Source organism: Marmota monax, unplaced genomic scaffold (genome assembly GCF_021218885.2).
Source record: "Marmota monax isolate L192 unplaced genomic scaffold, Marmota_monax_Labrador192_F-V1.1 WCK01_AAM20220418_F8-fsc00021, whole genome shotgun sequence".
Lineage (NCBI taxonomy): Eukaryota > Metazoa > Chordata > Mammalia > Rodentia > Sciuridae > Marmota > Marmota monax.
The window spans coordinates 16,681,421-16,709,318 of record NW_026695228.1 but is presented as its reverse complement, the minus strand read 5'-3'; the positions used below and the strand labels follow the sequence as shown (position 1 = coordinate 16,709,318).

General features: G+C 38.5%; 2 protein-coding genes across 6 annotated transcripts in view; both read right to left on the bottom strand.

Moving 5' to 3' along the window:
• Positions 1 to 96: 96 nt before the first annotated feature.
• On the bottom strand, positions 97 to 27,390 carry Znf197 (zinc finger protein 197). 4 transcript variants are annotated; one of them, XM_058576766.1, is made up of 7 exons: positions 27,348 to 27,390; positions 26,289 to 26,366; positions 10,737 to 11,206; positions 9,364 to 9,523; positions 8,716 to 8,807; positions 8,302 to 8,428; positions 100 to 5,896 (listed from the first exon to the last, which is right to left on the bottom strand). In XM_058576766.1, exons 3-7 carry the CDS (start codon positions 11,124 to 11,126, stop codon positions 3,603 to 3,605), a joined length of 3,063 nt encoding a protein of 1,020 aa, XP_058432749.1. In that variant the 5' UTR covers positions 11,127 to 11,206; positions 26,289 to 26,366; positions 27,348 to 27,390; the 3' UTR covers positions 100 to 3,602. The 4 variants fall into 4 exon arrangements, with proteins under 4 accessions (XP_046292972.1, XP_058432749.1, XP_046292970.1 ...); XM_046437016.2 differs by lacking the exons at positions 26,289 to 26,366; positions 27,348 to 27,390 and adding an exon at positions 9,643 to 9,774 and having other exon boundaries at positions 97 to 5,896; positions 10,737 to 10,870; XM_046437014.2 differs by lacking the exons at positions 26,289 to 26,366; positions 27,348 to 27,390 and adding an exon at positions 15,630 to 15,798 and having other exon boundaries at positions 10,737 to 11,215.
• Positions 17,321 to 27,898, bottom strand: part of Znf660 (zinc finger protein 660) — a 31,367-nt gene continuing 20,789 nt past the window's right edge. Inside the window, exons 1-3 of one of the 2 annotated variants that reach the window (XM_046437023.2) lie at positions 27,348 to 27,408; positions 26,289 to 26,366; positions 17,321 to 22,270 (exon numbers count right to left, since the gene is read on the bottom strand). In XM_046437023.2, the coding sequence (XP_046292979.1) occupies positions 21,094 to 22,089 (996 nt within the window). In that variant the 5' untranslated portion in view covers positions 22,090 to 22,270; positions 26,289 to 26,366; positions 27,348 to 27,408 and the 3' untranslated portion in view covers positions 17,321 to 21,093. Of the gene's footprint in view, positions 22,271 to 26,288; positions 26,367 to 27,347; positions 27,409 to 27,898 lie in introns of those variants that run through there. The other variant, XM_046437024.2, reaches the window with a different exon arrangement.

Here is a 27,898-nt window from a genome sequence, read left to right as displayed (position 1 = left end):
TGGGCGTCCAACTCAGTCCTGGACCAGGGAAAGGGCGCTCTAAAGCCCTTTGTTTTGGGACGAAACGATGGGACCTTCCCAGGATGGGCAAGTGGCTCGTGCAAGGATGGCACCCGGGAGTCTGATGCTTAAAGATTAATCTAGAAATACCGGATAATTTTCCCCAAAACATTTTATTTTGAAAATATCAAACGGTACAGAAAAGTTGAGAATGATATAAAGAATACCCGTATCCTCCATCTGGGCTCAACAATTAACATTATGCTATGTTTGCCTTATCTCTATTTAAGGTTATCTTTTCAGAAAGCTGTAAACATCAAAGCGCTTCATTCCAAATAGCATGCATCCCTTAAGAATATTCCCCAAACTAACACCACCATCATCACACGTAAGAAAACAGTAATATTCTAAAACCACTTGATATACAGTCAGGATTCAAATTTCTCCTAATGTACTGAAACACATTTCAAAGGTTTTTTTTTTTTTTTTTTTTCCAATTCAGTTTCACAACACTGTATTTTAGTTATGGCTCTTTTGTGTATTCATATTTTATGTTAAAATGACAATTCCACAGGAAGTTGCAAAGAGTTCCCCCCAATGGTTACATCTTATGTAACTAGAATGTCAAAATCGGCAAGCATATATTGGTAGTGTGTGCCTATGTGTTTGTCATTGTATTGCATGAGATTTGTATAATTGCCACTATTACACAACTATTCCATCACCAACCTCCCTGGTGCTACCCTTTTTATAGTTACATCCCAATCCTCTCCCTCACACCATCCCTAATATGTGGGATTCCCTAGAAATCCATTCTAGTTGTGACAAGCTGTAGGTAATCTGTCTTATTGCCAAGTACTAAGTACTCCATGGTATAGACATACCATAGTTTATTTTAACCACCTGATACCTAAAGGTTTTGAATATTAATACAGATTGTATGAACATTATGTACAAGTCTTTGTGAACATAAGCTTTTATTTCCTGGGACAAATGCTAGGGAATGGAATTACTGAGGCATATAGTTAAGTGCATGTTTGGTTTTATAAGAAACTGCCAAACTGTTTTCCAAAGTGATTGTGCCATTTTGCATTTCCAGCAATGCATGAAATCCAGTTTCTCGGCATCCTTGTCAGAACTGGTGTAATCACTTTATTTTAAAAAGTTAGCTAATTCTGATAGGTGCATAGAAGTATCTCAAGATTTTAATTTACATTTCCCTAATGGATAATGTCGAATATCTTTTCATTTACTTATCTGCCATCTACAGTGAAATGTCTGTTGGTATCTTGTGCATTTCTAATTTTTTTTTATCAATAAGTTTTCAGAGTTCTTTATGTAGTCTAGATACAAATCCTTTGATGGATATGTGATTTGCAAATGGTTCTCTCCCAGTCTGTAGTGTCTTTTCATCCTCTTAAAAGTATCTTTGTAGAGAAAAGTTATCTTAATTTTGATGAGGTCCGATTGATCATTTTCCCCTTTAACAAAACATGCTTTTGATGACATCTGCAAGTTCTTTCCTTAATCCTAGTCCTCAAAGTTGTGAGGGGTTTTCCCTTTATGGACAGCTTCATTAATGATCACTCTTCTTTCCTTTATATCATGACTTTTTGAAGAATCCAGGGCAATTTTCTAATATCCCATGTTCTGAAATTTTCTGTTTCTTATGGCATCTTTTATATCATCCCTATGCTTTCTGTATTTCCTACAAACTGCCAATTAGGTTTAAGAAACTTGATTAAAATCAGCCTAAAGATCTTTTGGCTTATTACACTACAAGAGGAGGCACATCATATGGGCTCAGTTTGCTATATTGTATTTTTACTTGGTTACAAGGTAAATGCTAGCTCTCTCCTTTGTTAAAATATGTCCTTTTGCAATTATTATATAAGCTATGGTGATTCTTCTATAGCATTAATAGGAAGAATTTTCATACTCATTACCTCATAACAACTTTGTGAGGTAGATATTTTTCCTCCTGTTTGACAGATGAGGAAATCATGTCTCCAAGAAGTGATTTGTCCAAGGCAAGTGGCAGAACCTGACTCATCCAGATCTTAAAGAGTTCAAATTATGGGTGCCCTTCCAGTTTTCAGTATACATTTCAGTATAATGAGGAACCAGCCCTCAAAGGAGCTTTGGGGTTGAATTAATAACATGTCATAATCAACATACCACTTTGATATTGCTTGTATTAGAAAACACCATCCTGATATACATTTACATTCTACCTGCAAAACTGGAATTTGGAGAATTAGAAGATAAAATATAGGAATACAGAATGAATTAACCCAAATAAATGTACAATAGGGCATGAGCTGAATGAACAACTGGTTCACAGGGAGTAAAGGGCAGTGGCTGCCTAGAAGTGGATTCTACATTGGCTTAATCAGAACTTGAAGGCTTGGCTGTGTAAAAATTTAGATAGTAAATTAAGTGCTGGGACAGAAAGTCTTTTTGTAAGTGACTATCTATCACATGACAGCAATAATTAAATATTGACTACAATGGAAAATGGCTGTGGCAAGGATCATCAGCTCAGCTAATGGGGTTATGTATTTCTCCCAATAAAAAGAAAAAGCAACATAGGACTGTCCTTCAATTTTGATATTCTATTAAGTTCCATATTCAAAGATCAAAAAACAAATAGCTTTCCTCGGCATCACTGTTAATGGCTGGCCATAATATATTTTCCATAAAAACAAAGTAGACATTTTAAAATTGTATTTTTCAAAAGTCTTTAGAGTACTAAATCCCAAAGTTAGCTATCCGTCATACTTCCCCTCATAAAAATGACTATCTTTGAGGTTCATGGAATCCTCTTCATTCTAATATTGACTTAATGAACAAACTTAGATTATGCCATGTCCTAGACTCTGGCCATACCTCTCTCTCTCATCTAACTTTATTGTAAAATGGTTTCACAAACATCCTTTCACTTACTCCTCACAACAACCCTGTGAGGTAGGCATTCTGATGCTTAGAGGTGGGCTTAACATTAACATAGTAAGGGAAAGAGAATCCAAACCTAGCTCTTCTAATTTTACATCTAGTCTTAAGGATGAGCCAGGTATCTCTTGCCCACTGAATTCCACATCTCAGTGTCTGGATTTTACTGTCTATACAGACATTCTGCAGCAGAGATGCTATCTTTAAACTGTATAATATACATATTTTCAGAAACAATGTCCACTTTAATAAAGACACTTTTGCTAACACTTACAACTGCACCATTATCTCTTATAAGACCCAAATCCAGTTTCTTCTGTCTTCAATTGCTCCAAGATCTATTTCCAAGGTCATAATAAATGATCTGGAATACAGTATCCTTGAACTAGAATTTGGATTATGTTTTTCTACACTTGAAGGTCTAGATTAACTTTCTTTCACTTGTCCATAAGAAATGGTCATGATTTTTTTCTTATAGAAACTATGTATCATTCATCTAAGGGTTAAATAGGATTCTATTCCATTTTACGAATGACACTAATTTTTTTTTTCTTTTTTGCAGTGCTGGGGGTTGTACATGCAAGGCAGTACTCTACCACTTAGCCACAATGCCAGATCTCCACTATATTTTTTGAATCTCTATCTTAGACTCACTGGCATTTTTTTAGCCAAGAGAATTCCTCCACAGTATGGACTTTTTGTTGAAAATGAAGTTTTGAAGTCTGAGAAAATTCCTTTTCAGCCTCACCACATTCACAGGGTTTTTCCTCTGTATGAACTTTCTGATGTACAGTGAGGTTTTTTCTTTGTCTAAAAACTTTGCTACAATCATTACACCCATAGGGTTTCTCCCCTGTGTGGATTCTCTGGTGACCAACTAAATTCCTCTTGGAGGTAAAAGATTTCCTACATTTCTCACACTCATAAGGCTTCTCTCCAGTATGCATTCTCTGATGTACAACAAGGTTTTTATTCTGACTAAAGTCTTTTCCACACTCATTACATTTATAAGGTTTCTCTCCAGTGTGTATTCTTTGATGTACCATAAGATTTCTACTAGAGGTAAGAACTTTTCTACAGATATGACATTCATATGTTTTTTCCCCACTGTGAATTCTTTGATGTTCAATAAGATTTCTGTTGTAGGTGAAGCCTTTCCCACACTCATTACATGCATAGGGCTTCTCACCAGTGTGGATTCTCTGATGGGCTATCAGGTTTGAGCGGTAACTAAAGACTTTCCCACAGTCATTGCATTTATAAGACTTTTCCCTTGTGTGAATCCTCTGATGTCCAATGAGGCTTTTTTTCAAGATGAAGCACTTGCCACACTCATTACACTCATAGGGTTTTTCACCACTGTGGATTCTCTTATGTTCAATGAGGTTTCTGTTGGAACTGAAAGCTCTTCCACACTCACTACATTCAAAAGGCTTTTCTCCAGTGTGGATTCTTCGATGTACGAGCAGGCTTGAATTGTAACTGAAAGCCTTCCCACAATCCTCACATTTGTAGGCTTTCTCCTGTGTATGAAGTTTCTGGTGGACCATGAAACTCTTGCTCATAATAAAGGTTTTCCCACACTCTCGACATTCATATGGCTTCTCCCCATTGTGGAGTCTCTCATGGTCAATGAGATTCCTGTTAGAACCAAAGACCTTACCACAGTCTTTACATTCATAGAGATTCTCTCCAGTGTGGAACCTTTGATGTAATATGAGGCTCTTCTTCAGAATAAAAACTTTTCCACATTCATTACATTCATAGGGCTTCTCTCCATTGTGGAGTCTCTGATGATCAAAAAGGTAAGCACTCTGAGTGAAGGCTTTCCCACATTCAGTGCATTTGTAAGGTTTCTCTCTGCTGTGCATCCGCTTGTGGTCAATGAGGTTTGACTTAGAACTAAAAATTTTCCCACACTTTTTACAACCAAAGGTTTTCTTTTCTGTGTGGACTCGCTGATGTAAAAGGAGGCTTTTACTTCGAATGAAAACTTTCCCACATTCTTTACACTTGTAAGGGTTCTCTGCACTGTGGAGTCGCTGATGGTCGACAAGGTAGGTGGTCTGAGCAAAGGTTTTTCCACATTCATCACATTTATAGGGTTTTTCCCCAGAGTGAATTCTCTGGTGCAGAATGAGGCTCTTCTTCAGAATGAAAGCTTTCTGGCATTTATTACATTTATAAGGTTCTTCTCCTTTATGGAGCCTCTGGTGGTCAATGAGGTAAGCGTTTTGAGAGAAAACTTTCCCACACTCATTACATTTGTAAGGTCTCTCCCCTGAATGGCGTCTTAGATGTATAATGAGGCCTGAATGCCTATAGAAGCCCTTTCCACATTCCTTACATTTATAAGGTTTCTCCCCAGTGTGGATCCTCTGATGGTTTAAAAGGTAAGCACTTTGAGAGAATGCTTTCCCACATTCATTACATTTATATGGTTTCTCCCCAGAATGGTTTCGAAGGTGCATTAGAAGGCTTGAGCGCTGAATAAAGCCCTTTCCACACTCCTTACATTTATGAGGTTTCTCACCAGTATGGATTCTCCGATGGTTTATGAGATGTGAAATTTTATTTAAATGTTTACAACATATGTCACACTTATAGTACTTCTTTCCCTCAGTACCTATTAAACTTTCAGAAACAGCTGAACCTAAAGTCAAGCTTTCTCCAAATTCCTTCCACTTCTGGCCCCGTTTTTCTGGTAAAGTCCTTTTCTTCTTGTCTTGTTCACACAGGGAACCTTTTTTCATTGCATCTACCCTTTCTCCTGTTTCATTTCCCCACTGACTTTCCAAAACTTGCCATTCACATTCTTCCTCAAAACCAGGGACCTGGGAAACACTGCCTTGAAGTCTTTTTGATATTCCTTTCTGAGCATCTGCTCTTTGAGAAATATTTGGCTTTGATGTCACCTCCTCATTTTCAGTCATGGTCTCCCATTCTGGTAAAAGAAATTAAAACACAAATGTTAAGGTTCCTAAATTTGTGAGAATAGGATCTTCAAGTTTCTTAAAACCATGTTTCTAGTGATAGAGTGAGTGTCTAGAAAGTGTGAGACCCTGGCCTTGATTCCCAATACTGGAGCGAAGAAAGTATCCATCTAGGAGTTAGGGGTGTAGCTCTGTGGAAGGCATGTCACCCATGGGGTTGAGCTACACTCACCTATTCTTTTGTAATACTACCCCTTTGCCCTGTTTAGGATAGAATGTTCCATGGAAGCTCCCTTTGTGTGTCCCCTTCTCTTGCTCTGCCTTTGGGTGTGGCCTTTCTAGATGTTCAGTCAGCTTGCTGACAGCAGACATCAAGATGCTAGACTCAACCCCCTGAAACCTGACCCATTGCCTCATTTGAATGGCTTCTCCCCTTGGAGCCATCATAGGACCCAAAGAAAAAGGTATCTCTGTCTCTTGTGTGATTATTTCATGCAGCCTAGTTCACTTGGAGTGACCTTGACTGTTTTAGTTGTTAGAAATGCAACACCTCTGAGTTCAATCTCCGGTACCACCACCCAAAAAAGAATGTTTTCAGGGCTGGAGTTGTAGCTCAGCGGTAGCACACTTGTCTAGCATATGTGAGGTACTGGGTTTGATCCTCAGCACCACATAAAGATAAATAAATAAAGATATTGTGCCCATCTAAAACTCAAAAATATTTTTTTTTAAAAAATATGTTTTCATAAGTGTAAAAGTACACAGTATAAGTTACTATGGACAATAAAATAATAAGGCTGCTAGATACAAAATTAATATACAAAACATCAGCACTTTCTATATGCAAATGAAGTCAATTAGAAAATTAGAGAAGACTAATTCTAAAGAATAAATATCACTAGAAGTATATAATATCCAGACAAATGTGATTTTAAAATATGCCTGAAACACAGAGAAAAATGCAGTACAGAAAAAATGAAAGGGTATGTAAGGTTCCTGAATGGAAATACTCAGAATAAAACCGTCAATGTAAAGCATGATCACAGATAATGAAATATTATGCAGCCATTTAAACTAGTACTACAGATAATGTATATTCCAGTCAAAATTCAATTGTGTGGCTGATTCTCAGTTCTCAATGTCTACTTCTCTGTACAGTCCTACTTTTCCAGTAACACCTCAAATGCTACCTCCTTTATGGCCTTTCCTGGTCTCCAGGAATGAGTTTGGTTGCTCTATCTTCTGAATTTCCACATATCAGATTTATGTCACTATTGCACCAATTATTTTATTCTGCCTTGTATTGTTTATTCTTTCTATAATCATCTCCCAAACCATGATAAATTATTTGTGGGCAGAATCCTATCATTTTCACAGGAACACCACAAGATACATGTTTTTAAAGTTTGTTGGAAGCACAAATGGCTGAATTTTTTTTCTTTCAAGTCAGGATTTCTCTGTTACCTAGGCTGATCTCAAACGATCCTCTTGGCTCTGTCTCCCAAGTAGTTAGCACTATAGATATGTATCACTGCACCCAGCAAAAAAGTTTTTAAATATTTTTATTTTATTACTAATTAAAGAAATCTACTTTATATTTTTTAACCTTAAAAAAATAGCAACAGTTTAAAACAATTGGATTACTAAGTACAAATGAGAGCAGAATAAAAGGAGTATTTGTAAGAACTGTGGAGAAGAGTAGAGAGGGTATGGGTCACTATGGAAAGCAATTTGGTAGTATGAAGCAAAAGCCTTAAAGCAAACCAATCACATAGGCCCAACAGTTGTACTTATAAAAAAATAAGGAGGAATAAAGAAAGGTTTTAGCCACAGAGAAGAGGATTATGACAGCAATTATCCAAAATATGAAAAAAAATAAGAAAATGGCTAAATTTAAATTATGGTACAAATTATGTAGCCAATATAGTGACTGCAAAGAAAGAAAGCTATAAATGTATGTACGTGTGTGTGTGTGTGTATTTTTTTTCAATATACACTGAACAACATATTTAAAAACCCTCTAAACACATAGGAAAAAACACATGGGATATATCAAAATGTTGACAGCAGTTGTCTGCAAATAATGAGGTTGAAGTGAATATTCTTTCTAATAGTCTGTTTTCTTTTTGTTTTTTTTACAGGGGTACCAGAGATTGAACTTAGGGCACTTGGCCACTGAGTCACATCCCCAGCCCTATTTTATATTTTATTGAGAGACAAGGTCTCACTGAGTAGTTTAGTGTCTCGCTTTTGCTGATCCTGCTGTCTCAGCTTCCCCAGCTGCTGAACTTGTGATCCTGCTGTCTCAGCTTCCCCAGCTGCTGGACTAATAGTCTGTTTTCTTAAATAAGCATAAACTACTTTTATAATCAAAACAGATAAGATAAAGGTAAGAATTATGGGAAGATGTCCTTACCTAGAGAGGTCACATTTCCATAATTCTCCAGCATAACATCCCAGTACAAGGCTCTCTGAATTGGGCCCAGACATGCCCATTCCTCTGAAGTGAAGCATACAGACACCTCCTCAAACATTACCAACTCCTGAAATAACAGGTTTGTGTTACGGGTATGAGTAGATTCCAATGTTTAGGAGCTCCCCTATCAAAAGGTTCCTTTCACTTCTGGGGAAGAAATACATTGTCAGGTCATGAGGAGAGCCATGGATATCAGGGAGACATAAAGCGACCCCTCAAGGTCGGTTTTCCAAAAGCATGGACCTTGATTTGGATATGGGAAATGATGGGACACTCCAGCACCAGGATGAGAGAGGACCCTTCAGCAACAATTAACGCAGTTCAGACAAGAAGGAAAGAGGATGCAAACCTTACCTGGGGCTGGGCAGTTAGGAGCATAAGTGCCATTAATTGATTTCTTGGGTTCTCTTCCTGGGATAGGGCAGAAGCCTCAGGGGCAGGAGAATCTGAGAAAGAACAAACTGCATGTAAGAATATTGCTGTTTTGGCTTACTACCCGTCTACTATCTTCTACAAATTAGGAATTCAGAATGATCCAGAGGGGTGGGGATACAGCCCAGTGGTAAAGTGCTTGCCTGGCATGCATGAGGCCCTGGGTTCAATCCCCAGCACCACAAAAGAAACAAACAAAAAAAATAAAATAAATAAATAAAAACCAGAATGATCTAGAACTCCAAGTCTAAGCAATGATGTCTACAAAATGACCTACAACCCTTTTCTGAGTGACTCTCATGTCCAGGGCTGGAAAAACAGAATTATAGCAATAAGAATGGATACAAGTCAGAAGAACCTAGGAAGGGACAAGAGAGAGAACCATCAGAACAGCAGAAAGAGACTGTCACTATAAGGAATTCCCTTACAGGGTAGGAATTCTGTTTAGGAAACACTTAAAAATATTCTCCTCTTTACAGTGTTCAACCAAACTCAGCATTAGCATCATCCAGAGAGACATTCTGGAAGTAGGGAGATGAGCCACACAAAGGGTTCTAGAAAAATGAGTACCATGTGGAGGATCCTGGAGGTTGAACACCACTCTGTCAGAAAGAGGATTCAGATGAATTTCAGCTGATAAGTGGCTGCTGGGAGATGCAGGAACAAATGCTGTTCCTGGAGCACTCAACCCCTCCTGGAGAATGTCCTGGTCCTGGACAAGGAATGGACCCTGAAAAAAGCAAAATAAAATAAGCCGGCTCTTCTTGTATCTCTAGAAAAGGGACTCACCTAACCTTTATGGACCTCTTTCTGCCCTCAATCTAGAACTGTGAGATCACAAAGACCCACCTCAAATATGGAGCATCAAACCAGCAGTAAAGCTTTGCATTGAGAACAATGGAGCTGCCCTCTAGCCCCCTCACGGCACTGGTGACCTCTCCCACAGGAGACTGTACAGAACGGTGGCAACAGAAGCCAGACCTGGGTGTGGGTTAAGGAGGGAATGGAAGTAACAAGCAGTAATTAAGAGCATGGATTTAGCTTCAGACCTAATTTTTTATCAGAATTGGATTCAATCACATCTCTTCTATTTATTTACCCCTTTACTTATCCCTTCCTGCTCCAACACAAGTAACATTGGAGTAGGCAGCTAGATACTTAGCTTTGCTGCTAGCTCAATGTCTGACCTAAGGCAATCCACAGAATCTTTTTCTGTTTCACTTTTCTTGTCTCTCAAATGAAAAAGGATGGGTTAATAATTTGTGAAGATATAAGCTCTAAACTTCTTCATTTTTATGATTAAAACAAATAAGCCTATCCTTGTGGCCAATGCCAAGTTTGAGTTATGGTTCAGACTTCTTCACAAAAATATTTTTAGTGGGCTACAGATTTATAGAAAAAAAAACTTATACACACGAGAGGCTATCTTAAAAGTCCCAATCTAAAGGTCAAGAATGTAAAATCTTATCAGAAACAAATATCTCAACCTAACCCCTTGTCTTGCAGAATTCCCAGTAAGGGGGACACAAGGGGAGGTTTGGTTAGATCTGGAAAGCTTCATTCTGCCTATGCCTTTTATGCTCCAAGCTTTTACACCATTTCAATCAGAATTATAGAAATAGCACATATGCTCATATACTTCTGTTTAGGGGAATACTTATAACTATCATCTTCTTCAAGGTGTTCAACTAGACTCAGCATGAGCAGGTTTCATCTAGGGTGGCAAAGTGGAAACAATGCTTTTGTTTTGATTGAATTGGGCCCAAAAACCTCAATCATAAATCCACTTCTCTGCAAATATGTTCTGTAATCTGAATAGCATATGAACCTGCTTTTATTTGCATTAAGTTGCTAATTATTAATGAAAATTACAGGGTCACCCACCAGCCCCACCTCAATTCTTTTCTTCCCTCCATTCACTCCCTACTCCCAGCCTTTCTCACTTTTAGTGCTGGTCCATCAAGGTCTTTCTGCAGCTCCTCTACCAGGGCCACAGCCTCCTCGCCACTGCCAGGACGATGGAGCTGCACCCAGGTCCGAATCTCCCCAGGCAGGATGCTCAGGAACTGCTCCAGCACCAGCAGCTCTAGGATCTGAGCCTTGGTGCGTGCTTCTGGCCTCAGCCACCGGCGACAGAGCTCTCGGAGCCGGCTCAGAGCCTCCTGGGGTCCAGATGTCTCATGGTAACGTAACTGTCTAAAGTGCATGTGAGAGGTCTCCCAAACAGAGGAGCTGCTCCCTTGGAAGCTGGTTCCCCATTTCCAGGTATCATCCTTCCCTTTCACAAGACCCTCTTGTCTCAGAGCATTGTGGGCCCAATTTTCTCTCGTCATTGTTGCCTTTTTAGAAAGGTTCCTCTCCACGTCCCCTTAATTCTTGCTTGATTTCTTCCTTAGAACTTGGAGAACATCATCTATAAGACCTCAAAAAATCATTGTTAAAGTTAGCCCACAGAAACAACCAAGTTTTCCAGACCCCGTCAATTCCCAGTAATAAACAGAATCCTGTAAGCAAGTGTCTAGGCTCCAGAGAGTGCTTCTTCTAATAGAAACCCTCTGCCTAAGGCCAGAGGACACAATACTCCTGAAACCAAACACATGGAATTCCTTTGGTTTTTATTCATAAGAGCTCTTCCATTTAATTACAATAAACTATTTACCATTTTAGATTTTTAGATATTTCTGTAATATCTTTTTAGATACTTCTGTAATCTGATATGGGCTTTTTAGATATTTCTGTAATCTGAACACATTACCTCACTCCTAAACCTTAGTTTCTTTTAAAAAATTTAAAAATATTTTTTAGTAGTAGATGAACACAATACCTTTATTTGTCTTTATTCAGTGCTGAGGATTGAACCCAGTGCCTCACATGTGCTAGGCAAGTGCTCTACCACTGAGCTACAACCCCAGCCCAAGCCTTAGTTTCTTGACTTGTAACACAGGGATAATAGCTGTTCCTACTTTACAGCAGGGTTGTTGTGAGAATATGATGTCTAAATACATTTCAAGTTGTTTTTTGGTGCATAATTGGACAGAATAGTAGGTTTCACTGTGGCATACTCATACATGCAGATAACATAATTTGATCAATTTCATTCCCTAATATTACGCTCTTTCTCACGAGCTCTCTCTCTCTCTCTCCACTTCCTTCCCTCCCTTTCTCCCTCCCTCCCTGTCTCTCTCTCTGGTGATACTGGAGACAGAAGCCAGAGAAACACTTTATCACTGAGACATACCCAGCCCTCATTTCAAGTTTTGAACAATACCTGATACATAGATTCAAATGTTAGTTATCTTTCTATAATGAGCACTCCTTCCTATGTTATACAGTCAACAAGTAATCATGATTTTAACTCTTATAATGGAAAAAAAATTATAAAATTCAATTAACAAAAAAGGCTGAATTGATTTCTGTATAGTTTGCTGTATGTACTATCTAATTAATTATCTGACAGTCATTTATTCTGTTAAAATATTTGGATAACTTTGAATAAAGTTTCATTATATAGAACTTAGGCTTACTGCTCTCTAGAAGTCACCTGATCTTTAAAACTATTATTTATTTTTCTGATTATAAAACAGAAAGTTTGTAAAACTGGGAAACATGCAAAAAAAAGAAACCCGAAAATAATAATTGCTATTGTTCTGGAGTATATCCTTTTTCAATGCACCAATTTGTATCACAAGACTGGATCTGACTATATTACTCTATAACTTGCTTTTCTTGCACAGTATGTTGTGAAAAAGACATTAAGTATTGCTGGTTGCTTTGAGAGCTGTATGAGCACAATCATATTTAAGTAGTTCCCTGATCACTAGATATTTAAGATTATTTGTAATTCTCCCCTATTACAAATAAAGCTACAAAGAGTATCCTTGCTGATGAATTTTGGGTTTCATAGCTGATTATTTCTTCAGGAAAAATTTCTAGATACAAATGTTTTTAATCTTTTAAAGTGATAACAGTTCACCATCAGTGACATATGAATCATTTTCATTGATTTCATTTAACAGAGACATTTAAAAATAACTAAACAAGGGAGGCAGAAATATAAACACAATTTTAATTAAATATGTAAATACAACTAATAGAATAAAGACAGAAAGTATTTGTGAAAGGTAATTTTAGATTGGACTTTAATGAAAAAAAAAATCAGGGAAGCCATTCCAGGAAGAAAGATACTGCATTTTCAAAATCAAGGAGTAACAGCACATATCCCTCTATTAAAAATGGGTTTTCCAGAGCTGAGCATTGTACCACATGCCTGTAATCCCAGCTACTGGGGAAGCTGGTGCAGGAGGATTGCCTAGTTCAAGGCCAACCTGGCAAATGTGTCAAAATAAAAATTTTTAAAGGGCTTAGGAATAGCTTAGTGGTAGAGCACTTGCCTAGCATGTGTGAGGCCATGGATTCAATCATTAGTACCAGCAAAAAAAAAAAAAAAAGGAAGAAATGGACTTTGCAGTGCTTACCCAGCATATATTTGATGAAGCTCTGGATTTGATCCCCAGAACCACACACAAACACACAAAAAAGAGAGAGGTGGAAGAAAGAAAGAAAGAAGAGGAAAAAAGATACAAAAAAATTTTAAAAAGAAAGAAAGAAAGAAATGGGCTTTGCAAACCAGAAGAGTAAAGTAAACTTCAGAGGCAAGATTACAGATATAGACTGGGGTTGATCTCAGCTGTAGAGCACTCGCCTAGCACATGCGAGGCCCTGGGTTCGATCCTCAGCACCACATAAAAAAAATAAAATAAAGGTATTGTGTCCAACTATAACTAAAAAATAAACTTAAAAAAAAGATTACAGGTATAGAGCAGGAAAAAAAGATTACAGGTATTGAGAGGCAGAGTAAGGAGAGATCATGTCCTATGAGCAATGGGCAACTATTAGAATTTATCCCGCATTTTCCCCTTTTATTCTTAAAAACATAACAAATTTACTTGGTTAAACATTTACTTGGTTTAAAATTACAAAACACATGCTGTGTTATTTCCCTCTCCCTGTTAGTTTTTTATGTAGTTTTTCTAGTTATTTGTGTATCCACATATACACATAAGGTTTTGTATTTCCCTGTTTTCACAATGGTAGAATACCATGAATAATGTGCTGTTTTCCTTTTCTCAATTTTCCTGTCCATACATATCCCCTCCCCCTTGTTTTTGTAGATGCACTATAATTTATTTATCCACTTATGGGACATTTAGGCAGTTTTTAATTTTTTCCTAATACCAATAATATTATCATTAATAACCCTGGGCATACATGAATTTGTACGTGTGAAGGCACACATAGAAAAATTACATGAAGCAGGATTACTGTGTCCAAAGTTGTGTGCATTTTAAATTCTGATCTTATCATTAGGCCTCATAAGGATTGTACCAAATCACAATTTACAATTCACAGCATGAACTGTGAGGGAATGCCTGCTTCCTCACTCTCTCACCAATGTGACTGTCAAAGATTGGGATCTCTGCCAAATTTTTAACTGGCACCTTGAGTGAAGAGTCATTTTGTTAACTATTCACATATTTTGCCCATGATTCTAGTGAGTGCTGGACCTTGTTAATTTGTGTACTCTTTGTATCATAGGAAAATCATTTATTTGCTTACTATGGGAATTGCAAATTGTGTCTTTGCAACTTTGTCACAGATCATGTGACTTTACTTATCATGTTTTTGCCATGCAACTAATCTTTTCTTTTTATTGCTTCTGGGTTTTATGCCATGGTTACACAGACTTTTCCCACTCTGGGCCCTGAAGGGAGTCTTATATGGAGTCAGGAATTGATAAGGGAGGAATGATGGGGGAGGGAGGTTCATATATCAGGAAGGCCAATTAGGTTTTTGCAACAGTCTAAACAAATGATTAAATTCTAAAAGCAACAGCAGCAGGGATAAAACAATTGAGAAAACTTAGCAGTGTTTGGTGATCAATGTAAGAGTGATGGAATGGAGTCTTTTAAAAGAATGTTAAATAATTTCCTACAGTAAGTTATCAGTACTCTATCCACATGTACTTTACCAATAAAAATAATATATTTTAAACACAGATTTCCATTGCTTTTCACAAAAGGTTTATGAAGCAGAAATTACAAATAAAAGATACAGAGGATTCACACAAGTCCTCTCAGTTAAGTTTGGGAGCAAATTGTGAATCCAGGAACCCAACTCCGAAGTCCAAAATAATTCCATCTACTTATGAAACCCAAACAACAGCTGTTCTAAAACAATGGTTTCCAAACATGAATCCATGATAAAACTTTAATCTGGCAAGCTGCAAAAAGAGAAAAGCAATGGCCATATATAGTCACTGACAGGTTGGCAGTGACTTTTTGTTTTTCTCTGCAGTCAGCATGTATTCTGAGTTTACAGTCTTAGTATGTGTGTTCTCTGAAAGAACAGCAGTATACATGGTTCCGCTCTTCCAATACCGATATATTAAAAAAGTAAAAGATGGCAACTGGTCCAGCCTAAAAATCAAAACAAAAGCGTCTCCAGCAGTGGCCGGCCACTGCTCTAGGGAAGTTTCAAATTGTTAATGAGCAGCAGCCTCAGAGAAGACTGAGCAAGAGCAGAAGGGCCTGAGCTGGGGAACCTGGCTATTGAGGCAGCTGTCCTGTTTGACTCCACCACGTACAGACCCAGGTCCGATCGTCAACACCTCTCCCGCGCCGGCCGTGTGCCCAAGCCAGGCCACGGCGCTGACCCCGGCGTTGACCCGACATCCAGCTGAGGAGCGTCTGCGATGAGGGTCAGCGCCCCGGAGGGCCGGCAAGGGCGCGAACCTCCCTCCGCGCATGCCCACCGGCCCCGACCCCCACCCCGCTCACCAGGGTTCCTCTCGCAGTCTAGCCCTGGGTACTGTCGCCTCGGTGGCAGGCCGCTAGGAGATGACACTAGAACCCAACGCGGCACCGAACCAGTCCCAAAATAATGGCCGAGCCCGGGACATCCCGACTTCCGGTTGCTCACCACCCCAATCGCCGACTCTCTATGAAGCCACGTCTCTATGGTCCCTGGTTTTCCCCAGAGGAGGCGAGGAGGGGCGGAGCTCCTAGGCCTATGGGTCTTCAGATTGTTGGTCTGTGGGCCAATTTTCTGTTACGAGGCTGGGGATACCTCAAGGAATCACAAGATGTTTGACCCTTGAAAGATGTCTATTGCTGGTCCCAAAAATTAGCCTACTGCACGTCCTGCATCTCCACCCTGAGACAGACAGACACACACACACACACACACACACACACACACACTTTTCAGTTGTATATGGCCGGCAAATGCAGAACATTTAAATTGAATGAAGCTAAAGTTCAAACCAGAACTGGGATATCACTAAAAGAATATAAACATAACTTGTGGGTCACCCTCTTTCACATTTCATTTACTTCCTACATGAGTCCTTTGAAATAGATAATATTGTCACAGCTTTAATGACACTGAAAGTGTTTCATAATTTTCTGCCTAATAACTAGCAAGTTATTGAAATTCAAGGAAAGTGCTCTTTCCACCAACATATGTAGGCATATTGAAGCAAGCAAACCACTCAGGATTGGAAGGCAAGACGCAGATGGGGAGAAAAGTCAGGAAAACCAGTGTGAAGACTGTCTTCAACCTCCTGAATGTTTTAGCCATGGTTGGGTTTTAGAGAACTCAGTCAATGTGAATGAAAACCTTCATTAATATGCCCTGTTCACAAGGAATCCATCTAAATGTTTGACAATCTGATGTGGGGTAGAAAGCAGGGAGGTTGCTACTGGAGTTCACACCAACTGGATTTTTCATATAAGTTATAACTATTGAATACACTCTGCTCTGGAGAGGCCCAAAAGTGGTGGGTTAAAAAAATTTTTTCTTAAAAGGTATAGTAAAGAAAATGTTAACTGAGGCCCTTTCTTGCTTTAGGGTTTTGGAAAAACAATGGATCAAGTTACAACACAGAAAGGGAATATTTTCAAACACTAGAATTCTTTGACAGATATTAAAAGTAGATTTTGCTTGCTATTTAAAGAATATGCCCTTTTTGCTCTATTACATGGACAGTTCTTCTACCCTTTAATTTTTTGTACAGCTGTGAATAAATGTCTGATACCCATCTTGGGTCAGGAATGGATCCTTGTTCCCCAGTGTTGAAGATGAAAAACCTGAGAAATGCTGAGGCAAGCATAGAAAGCAAGTTGTATTTAAGAAAGTGATAGCGACTGACTTCTCTGAAGAGAAGGGGGCTTCAGAGCTGGAAAACCCACGTGTGTGTGTGTGTGTGTAGGGATCAGCACGGTGGGCTCATTTTATAGGATTGTTCTCTTAGCCTCGTGTTCCCTCCATCCTCATCTATCTGTCCCTTCACCACTCTACCCATCAAACGGCTATAGAGCTCTGATTTATATGAATATGAAAATAACAAGCTTCATATAGAAGGAAGTCAGAATCACTTTATTCTAAAAAGTCAGCTCCTTGAAGAAAAGCAGATTGAATTGTTTTCTTCCTACTCTGAAAGAAGATAGAAAAGAAAAGGCCAGTAATGTAAGAATAGCAGAAGTTTATTGGAAGAATTATCATTATTTCCTGCAAAAACAGTTTTATGACTCCAGTTTAATGATATTAGAAGTGACTAAAACCAGTCTGGTAACTAAAAACCATTTAATAATATGAGCATCCTTTTATTTACACTGGATGGAAAAATTAAAAAAGGAAGTCTGTCACTGAAGCTATAGACCTGCAATAAAATTCAGTCTTATGGAATTTACATACAATACAATTACTCAACTAAATCAAGTTTTGGTTTCAATTTTCTACCAAGTAAGACATAACATAGTATACACCATCTATGAAAGAAACCTCTAAATCCAGGGAAATAACATTTTTCTAAGCAGGTTTCTTTATGTGTTTCCCTATAATTGTATTAAATGAGATTTCACATCTTCCTCTCATCTAAGAAAGCACACATTTTTATTCCACAGAGAGCAGTTCTACATAATCAGGATATAGTGGCTAAAAATAGTACCTCTTCATATGCCTCAGGAAAATTCGGGGAACTAAAACCATGAGATAAGGTGACAACACAGGAAGCCAGCAGATGACAAAAACAAGGACCGATAATACACAGTACTGTCATGATGTACATTTCAAGAGGGCAGTGTTTCTGATGGAGAATAGGAAAGAAATGGCAGTACAGAGAGGTACACGGCTTGAGGGAGACAAAAACTAGTAATTGAGGGACTTCAGAGGAAGCATTGCCCTAGGGAATAGCCAGGTTCCACTGGAACAATGTGAAGAAAACACACTCAGAAATAGCCCCTGAATTCAGAGGATATTATGAGAGGAGTTTAAGAATGGTCCTAGCTGCAGGTTTAAACTCCAAGGCAAGAGCTGACAGTAAGGGTTTCAAGGGACTATGTTCCTAACATTCCTGGGCCAAGAAAGTGATCTTTTGTATTCAGATCCTGGATATTGGATAACATGATATCCATCCTAGAAGGATACTCTATTTACTCTATTTAATCTTAAAGATCACAGAGTCTTTCTTGATGTAAAAGAAAGCCTATCTGAATTCTAGATAATACGACATAGCAATGGGAAAATGATGACATCATGATCAAAGAATAGCTGCTCAGCAATGAATGCTCCTGAATGCAGCAAATCTGTTCCATGCTGCACAAACCTGCTTTGACTATGCAAAGAGGACTATTATGTCACAAAATTGTGTAAAAACCACTATCCAAAAATCAGGACAAAGCCAAACAATCCTGTTTTACACAAATATACACCTTTCACACTCTTCACTTCTTTCTTTCCAGTAACTGCAAGGAAGATATATATATGAGTGTGTGTACATATATATATCCCTTTAAAACTAAATTATGAGGTAGAGATGGGCCATACATCTCAGAAAAAAATAGCATCTTCCTTATGAAACCAATGTCAAATAATTGTCCAGATACAACCACCTTTCATAGAGGTGGATGCCCCGGAGAACCCCACTCATACACAGAATCACCATGGCAGAGGCACTTTGGTATAATGAAGAAATTATGGACTTCAAAGTCAGATCTCGGCTTAAATCCTGGCTCCAAGCACTAATTAGCTTGTCACCTAACCTCACAAATTTTCTTGTACAAAATGTTGGATTGAATAAGATAACAAATCATTAATAATTCCTAAAACAATGAATCACTATGTATAAGACAAATGACAATGGGCTTCGGAACTTACTATATACAAAGAAAAGGAATGTGGAGATTCAGGGCATGATGGTGGTGCATGCCAGAATCTCAGTGACTCGGAAGGCGGAGGCAGGAGGATCGCAAGTTTAATGTCAGTCTCAGCAATTTAACAAGACTCTCAGCAACTTTGCAATACCTGTCTCCAAATAAAAAGGAGTAGGGATGGAGCTCAGTGGGAAAGCATCCCTGGGTTCAATCCCCAGGGCTGCTCCCCCACTATGGCAGGAAAAAAAAAAAAGAATGGAGAGATCTAACTGTTGCCGGATGCATTTTGAATAGGACTTAAAAACATTTTGAATACTGGTTGAAAATGGGTATAGGCCTTCTTAAAGCGTTGGCCATAAAGAAGGCAGAGAAAGCTGGTGAGCATGCGTCTGTAGTACTGACTACTCAGCATTCTTCCCTCCCTGCTTCTGAGGAAGATTTTTCTCAATGATAAAAGAAAGAAACCCCAATTCCTAGCTTTATAAGAGTTGTATGAAGAAAAGAAACTTGCAGCAACCAAGATTATGAAAAATGAGTCAATATGGCTAAAAATCATGGTGTTAAATTGAAAGTTTGTTGAGTTGCCAAACCAAACTCAGAACTGCTTACTACTAGACTTCCTCTTAAGTTTTTACACTTGGTATTCTGTTCATTACCTGAAAACCTACTGTTACCTTTGGCAAAAGTTCTGTCAAGTGTTTCAAAACATTGCTATAATACTTGTATACCACTACAATAGCCTACTCTTGGGCTATTATTATTTACCATGTATCAGGCTTGTCATCCATCACATGCACCATTTTATTTAATCTTCACAGCAATCCTGTGAGGCAGAGAATTATTCCCTTTTTACAGAAAAGTCTGAGCGTTTAAATTTACTTGTCTAAAATTGACAAGTGAATACTTGGCAGACTTGATATTAGAACACAGATCACCTACTAAGCTCTATATAAGATGTGAAGGCAGTCTTTCACTACTTTTATTATGTAATGATTCCTGGAACTCTTTATAGTTTTTGAGCCTAGGATTGATTCAATTTCATAAAGGAACATGTTTTTCTATTTGCCCAGACACATATTGGAAAGATGGAGCCTATATAGTTCTTCATCATCTGCAGATCCTTCCACTACTGAGGGAAAGTAAGACGCCCTAAATATTTTCCTGTTCTTTTCACCTAACAGCGATCACACACTTTGCCGACAACTCTATAGTCAATTTATCTTAAAACTGCAAAAGACAAACTATAATTTTACTACCAGGAAATCACCTGTAGAAGGAATTGACTCACTTATGGTTCCACTACAGCTAAATGCCAGTATTAAGACGTAATTCTGAGACTTTAGACTGTATACTATGCGCCTTTCCCAGAACAGTTGAGTGAAAATGAGCATGGATTTACTGCATTTAAAAAATACTATACTTTTTTCCCTAAATATAAAAGTAGAGCATTTTCATTGTAGAAAATCTAGAAAGCATAGAAAAGTATACAAAAGAAAATAGAAATAATCTACAATTCTATCACATAGAGATAACATTTTAGTTTGCTTTAAGGTTTTAAAATTTTTGATATTTCATTGAAATTTTTCTTTTTTTTTTTCCTTACTAGAGGTTAAACCCAGGGGTGCTTAACCACTGAGCAACATCTTTAGCCCTTTTTATTTTTTTTATTTTGAGACAGTCTCTTTAAGTTGCTTAGGCTTTGCCTCATTGCTAAGGCTGGCCTCAAACTTGTGATCCTCCTGCCTCAGCCCCTGAGTCACTGGGATTACAGGCATGTGCCACCATGTCCAGCTTTTCTATTTTATCCAAATCATTTCCCCATGACATCACATATTCTAGGGCTATTATGTTTACAGTGGCTGCAGAACCATCATATAGATAGAGCAGCATTCATTTAACCCCATCCTATTGAAAACTGAGGTCTCTCTCCCTCTCATACATTTATGTATGATGCTAGCATGAATATCCCTTTTGTTAACCTTTGTCTATTATTATTTTCCCTATATGGATTCTTAGAAATAGAGTTAAAATTAACACTGAAAATTGTTTTTTAGAAGCATTTAGCTATATTACTGCCAATGTTTGTTATTTACAAGGTTTCTTTCTCTTCATTATGTTTTCTCTGATGTTGAATAAGTTGTGAGCTGTAACGATAGGCTTTCCCACACTCACTACACTTATAGGGTTTCTCTTTAGTGTGGGTTCTCAAATGTAGAATAACTTGAGAAGTCTGCCTGAAGGTTTTCCCACACTCATTACATTTATAGGGTTTCTCTCCAGTGTGGACTCTCTGATGATCAATAAGGTTTCGATTAGAAGTAAATGCTTTCCCACACTCATTACATTTGTAAGGCTTCTCTCTTCGATGAAGTCTCTGATGTTCATTAAGGGTCTTCCTTAAGATGAAAGCTTTTCCACATTCATCACATTCGTAGGGTTTCTCCCCCGTGTGAATTCTCTGATGGTCCATAATCTTTGTATTAGAACCACAAGTTTTCCCGCACTCCTTGCACTTGTAAATTTTTTTTCCTTTGTGCATTCTCTGATGTTGTGTAAGGTTTGAACTGCGGCTAAAGGCTTTCCCACACTCAATACAAGTGTAGGGCTTCTCCCCAGTGTGAACTCTGTGGTGTGAAATAAGCCCTGAACTCCGACTAAAAGCTTTCCCACACTCCTTACATTCAAACGTCTTTTCCCCACTGTGGATTCCCTGGTGCCGAATGAGGTGTGACTTACCACTGAAAGATTTCCCACATTCACTACAAGTATAAGGCTTTAGTCCAGTGTGGATTCTCCGATGAACCACAAGGTTGGAGCTATGACTGAAGGCTTTCCCACACTCCTTACACTTATAGGGTTTCTCCCCTGTATGGATCCGCTCATGCACTGTAAGGTTGGCACTCTGACTAAAGGCTTTCCCACACTCAGTACATACATATTGTCTCTTTTCAGCCTGAACTCTGTCATGTGTTGCCGAGTCATAGCATTGACTACCATCTTTTTCAGATTCTTGATCACTCACTTCTATGAATGTTTTACTGTCTTTAACTGCCTTATGTTTGAAGTTTCTTGTCTTTCTCTTCATTTTCTATTGCTTGGAACATTCCAACAGCCTTGCTAGTCTTCTCTTTTCCTTCAGAGGAGCTTTTGAAATTTTGAATTTATTGGCAACACCTATGTGAAATTCTCTTGAGAGTACAATTCAGTTCTAATTTTCCTGGATTGATGCTTTGGAATCAACACCTCCTCAGTCCCAATTTCAGCATCTGATGGGAAAAACAGAAATCCTACATGTCACCTGTTCTTTGTGCTAAGGACAGTAAGATGTGGTAGATCACAGATCACAGGGTCTTACTTGGAAGGGTAAGTATTCAAAGGCAGAGGAACTAATCAAAAAGATGAGAAAACTTAGACATAAAGACCAAGTTAAAGGGTTCTGGAAAATCATGAGCTCCTCTTGGCAATAACTAGTACAAAATGAATCCTGTTTTCCTCTTGCTTCACTTTCAGAACTGTAGCCATTTAACTCCTAATGACAGGCTCAAGTATAATCTGGTACCCAGAAAAAGTAAAATGAAAGATCCTTAGTTCAGTAACTGAAATGATTAATTGTCAGATCACTTTGATTTTTAGTCCTTGCTGACATATTTCCTAAGTACTAGTGATATACTGGTGGGCATACAATAGGCACTCAAAATTTATTTTATAGGATAGTGACTGGGACTCTTTTGTGTGTGTGAGTGTGTGTGTGTGGCACTGGGGATCAAACCCAAGGCCTTGTATATGTTAGGCAAGTGTTCCAACACTGAGCCACATCCCCAGCTCTTAGCAACTGAAATTCTGTCTTAGGATATAACTAAGATTTCATCTTTTGCTCTAGGTCCAGGTACTAGGCTCCAGTCTAGGTCTCTGGATTTAAGTCCTATTTTGATAAATGTTAATACATTCTTTCAATACTGAATCCTAGTCACATCACAGCCTACTTTATAGGGGCTGATCTGTAGCTAGAGCCAGAAAAAATATGCTAGTTTTATGTGTCTGCTTTTCACCATTTACCACACTGGCAGATTGGTCTACTGGATGAATCTGAGAGGCTAAACTGGGAAAGAAGATTAGTTACAATATGACAGAGGAACTCTGATAGGACCTTGCATGTTAAGAATGTAAGTATGGCAAAGGGAGAGAGTAGGAGACACGACAACCAAGAGGGCCCAAGACAAGGGTTTTTTTGTTTTGTTTTGTTTTTTGTTTTTTAATTCCCTTGCAGTACTGGGGATGGAACCCAGGGGCATTCTTACTACTGAACTAAAAGCCCAGCACACCCCGCTTTTTTTTGAGATAGGGTCTTGCTAAGTGGCTGACGCTAGCCTCGAATCTGCCATCCCCGACCTCAGCCTCTCGAGTTCCTGAATTACAGGCATACGCCATCATACCCAGCTTCTTTTCCATTTCTAAGCTTCTCTAAAATTTACCTTTTCTTCATACATTTCTTAAATTAATAATTATTTAGCACCCTATTCTGTACCCATCACTGTTCTGAGTCTAATCCAAAGAAAATGTAAAGAAACATTGTTATGAACTGAATGTTTGTGTTTTTAAAATTCCTAAGTTGGAGCCCTGATCCCTGCAATGTTACCATATTTGGAGATTGGGCCTCTAAGGAGATAATTATGGTTAAATGAGGTCATAAGGATGGTCACTTATCCAAAAGAATCAGTGTCATAAATTATAAGAAGAAACACCAAAGTGAGCACTCGCTCTCCTGTATTCGGATGAGCAAAGGCCATGTGAACAACACAGAAAGTGGCCATTCACAAACCAGGATGTGACCCCTCAACAGAAACCAAATTGACTGATTTCAGACTTCTAGCCTCCAGAATTTTAACAAAATAATGGTGGTGGCTGGAGTAAGGTAATATAAGCATAAAATATATTTACCTCTAAGAAGCTCTCAATGGAGTAGTATAATAAAACAATAAGAAAGTAAATTACAAATTTACAAATTACCCAAGTGGGAGATGAAGGGGAAGGGAGGAGCAATTACTGGGACTTAGAATGCTAGGAGAAAGGTCTTCAAAAGGCAGAACTTTAGTTGAGCTTCAGAAGAGAAACAGGAATTATTTTTTCTCAAAAGGAAGGTGGCACAGGGTTGGTGTACTCACAAATAAGTGGGAAATTACACTATAGCATACACTTCATGCTGGCAGGGATTTTGTTTTGGAAGCTTTTTTAAAATATATATATACTGGAATTGAACTCAGGGGAATTCAACCACTGAGGCACATCCCCAGCCTTTTTTTGTGTTTTATTTAGAGGCGGGGTCTCACTGAGTTGTTTAGGGCCTTGCTAAATTGCAGAGGCTGGCTTTGAACACAGGATCCTTCTGTCTCAGCCTTCTGAGTTGCTAGGATTACAGGTGTGTGCCACCAATTCTGGCAGGGATTTTGTTTTGTTTACAAGTGTATTTCCTAGGGTCTAGAACAGATATAAGAACTTAGTCTGCACTCAAAATTCTTTTGTTGCTCAATCAACAAAATGAATATATGAAAGAATCAAGTTGCCTGAAGTGAATCCAGTCACAACACTAAAACTGCAAGACAAAAAAAAAATATATATATATATAGATATATAGATATAGGTATATATATATATGTATATATATATATATATATATATACATATATATATAGAGAGAGATATAATTTGATGGTCAATGAGAAACAAGTTCTAAAACAAAGAATGAAATCTACTCTTAATTTTCTTCCCCCATTTTATATTCTGTTTTTCTATCTTGTTTTTCTCCTCTCCTGTTACTCTCGTCTTTCTTACTTATAAATTCAGTTTTTTAAGTTTTACCATTCATTTCCCCTAAGGCTCATATTTCCTTCCTCTCTGCTACCTCTGAAAACATTCATGTTTCTCTCAGCTTTATTAAGCGGAAAGCAGAGGAGACAGGCAGCTGAGGTATTCCACAGGAAGTAAACTGAGAGAAATAAAAAGGAAAGAGTCCAAGACATGTAGCCTAAGAGTAGAGTGATCATATATTTTGGTTTTCCCAGAACGGTGCTGGTTTATAACTGCTATCCCAATATCATATTTAATAGTGCCTCTCTTTAACTCACTAAAGCATCCCAGTTTGGATAATAAACTTTGTATCACTCTCTCGAAAAGTGAAAATAGGAAAAGAATATTCTAGGAAGATTAGCCTAGATGGCTTAAAGGGGGGAAAGAAGAATGGAGGAAGAGAAATGAATTAGGAAAAATGTTTAGAAATGTGATATGGATGACCACTGTATCATCTAGCAGGATCTAGCACTTTGTAGGTGCTCAATAAATGTTTGTTGAATGAATGAACTATGAATGAGACAACAAGGAAGATTGTGACAGGGCAGAGGACAATGAAATCCAGCTATTCCAAGAAAGCATCCACATACATCAGATTGGATACAGAGGATGACTGATGGAAACAATCTAAGGTCATCTGATGTATCAAGAATGGTAGTACTGGGGGCTGGGGTTGTAGCTCAGTGGTAGAGCACTTGCGTAGCATGTGTGAGACACTGGGTTCGATTCTCAGCACTGCATAAAAATAAATGAATAAAAATAAAGGTCCATCAACATCTAAAAAAAGAATGGTAGTGTTGCCAAGCAAGATTGGGAAACGGGAAAACACTTTAGACAAAAGGAGAAGAAATGGAAAAATGTCAAGGATGCAAATTTGAGAATAAGACAGAAAACAGAGAAAGTCATGGAAATGTATAATCTTACAAGCTAGGGATTGGGTTAGAAGGGGCAGGTAGGGGAAAAGCAATGCACAGGGATACACTATGAGAAGGTCCAGGGTGTTTCTGCAGGACCCCAGTAAGAAGCAGGACTAGACAGGAGATCAAGGAGGGTCACTCTAAAGAGAGTTTGATCAAAAGGAAACCTAACTACAAGCTGCCCTTTGCCCAGCTGAATGGAAAACTCCTTCAGAAGTCCTGGAAGAACCTCCAGGCATGAGAGAGGTGCGGGCTTTACTGGAGAAGCAGTAAGAGGAGAAGATGAGGCCATTGGGCTAGTAGGACACTATGGGTATTTAGGTAACTGTGCACATAAACTCAGTTTGGGGCAGCCAGTAAATGAATAAAGCCCAAGAAGACAGAACAGATTTTCTACTTATTAATCTCTGAGACTGGTAGGTAAGTTTTCTGATCCCAAGAAAACCATCCATTTCAGGCTGTGAGGAACTTGCAAAGGGCAGAGTCCTTTTCCCACAAAGAGCAAGAGCAAAAGTGTCTTTACCCAGAGAAGCTGTATTCCTTTAATTCACTCGTGTCATCTGTCCCTCTGAGTACTGGTCACATGGTCCTTGGTCATTAACTGCAATGTAGGGAAGGAATGAGAGGAAATACATGAAAATATATTCAAAAGACAGATGGGTAAAATATGAAAATTGGAAGAAAAAAAACACAAAATAACAACAATAACAAGAAAATATCAAGGGAGTACTTGACCTTAGGTAAAGACAAGCCTTTAGGATTCAAGCATAAAATAAAGGCTGTATCCACAATACAAAAGCTGATATATTTGACTATATAAAAATTTCTACACTTAAAAAAACCCTGACCATAACAGATATACAATATAAACTGGGCTTTATGCTAGAATTGCTCATGTGTATGTCTATGCCCCTCATATTCACATGTACACATTAAACACTAAGTCACAAGAGAGCAGGGCTCATGATATTTGTCTGTGGATACCATACATCACCTGACATGAAGAAAGCTCAGTAAACATTGCTTAATTTGCAATGTTCAACAATTTCAAAATTCTATCCAATATTTGGAGTACTTACCAGGAGGGTGAGAAGTGAGTCCACTGAACATTACCTCCTCTGCCTGTTCATCCTTTTGTGCTTCAGATTGTCTAATAAACACCATGATAGTATATTTGTATCCTGTCAATTCTATCTCAATATGGCCATCCAAGGGCCTAAATTCCCTAAGAAACTGACCAGTCCCACTAGTCACAGCTTCTCAGAATGTAAGAGCTAGGAGGGACCTCCCAGGCTACTTGGCCTCATAACCAAATATGCCAATGGGGAAACTGGAACTTAGAGGAGAGCTGGAACTGAAATCTAAATTTCATGACAACCAAATTTGAGCCCCACTTCATCACCCTTTGATATCATCCCAAAATTCTGCTCCTCAGGGTCCAGAGCTCCTCCTTGCATTTCTGTATTTTTATCCCCATTTGAAAAATAACCCATCCAGTAATACTCCGTTTCATCCCATGTCCCCACATCCTTTAGCAGGCCGGATTCCTGTCCCCAGACTAATTTCACAGTCTTGCTCTCACCTGCTTAGAAGAGAAGGGAAGGGCTCCCCTTACTCCTTGTGCACAGCAGCTTCACTCCAAAGGGCCTACCCAGCATAGATCTGGACAGATCATCTCCTGGGGTTCAGTGAGGAAGTTCCCAATGGGTTCCTGAATCACTGTAAACAGATATAAATGATGGAGTTCTCTGAGACTTCAACTTTCTAAGGCTACTCAGGGCAGTATCCTATCCTTGGGTAATTTCCTTTCCTATAGAACTATGAGCAGGATGATCACTCCCATATTAAAGAGGAAATGAGGTTCTCAGGGATTAAATGACTTGCCCAAGATTGTATGACTAGTGACAAGCCTTGTGTGTCTGAAGGATGTTTTAATTCTAACCTATCAAAGCCCTGCTTCTCACCCGTACATCACCCTTTGCTATCTAAAAACCTCTATATAGTCTAACTACAAAATGCATTCCAATTGGGAATTTCTTTGCAGTGTAATGATGGGGCAGTGGATGAAAGGGGACCTTAGCTGAATTAAATGTTTTTAATGAGACAGAAAAAAAATGAAGCCCAAAGGGACAC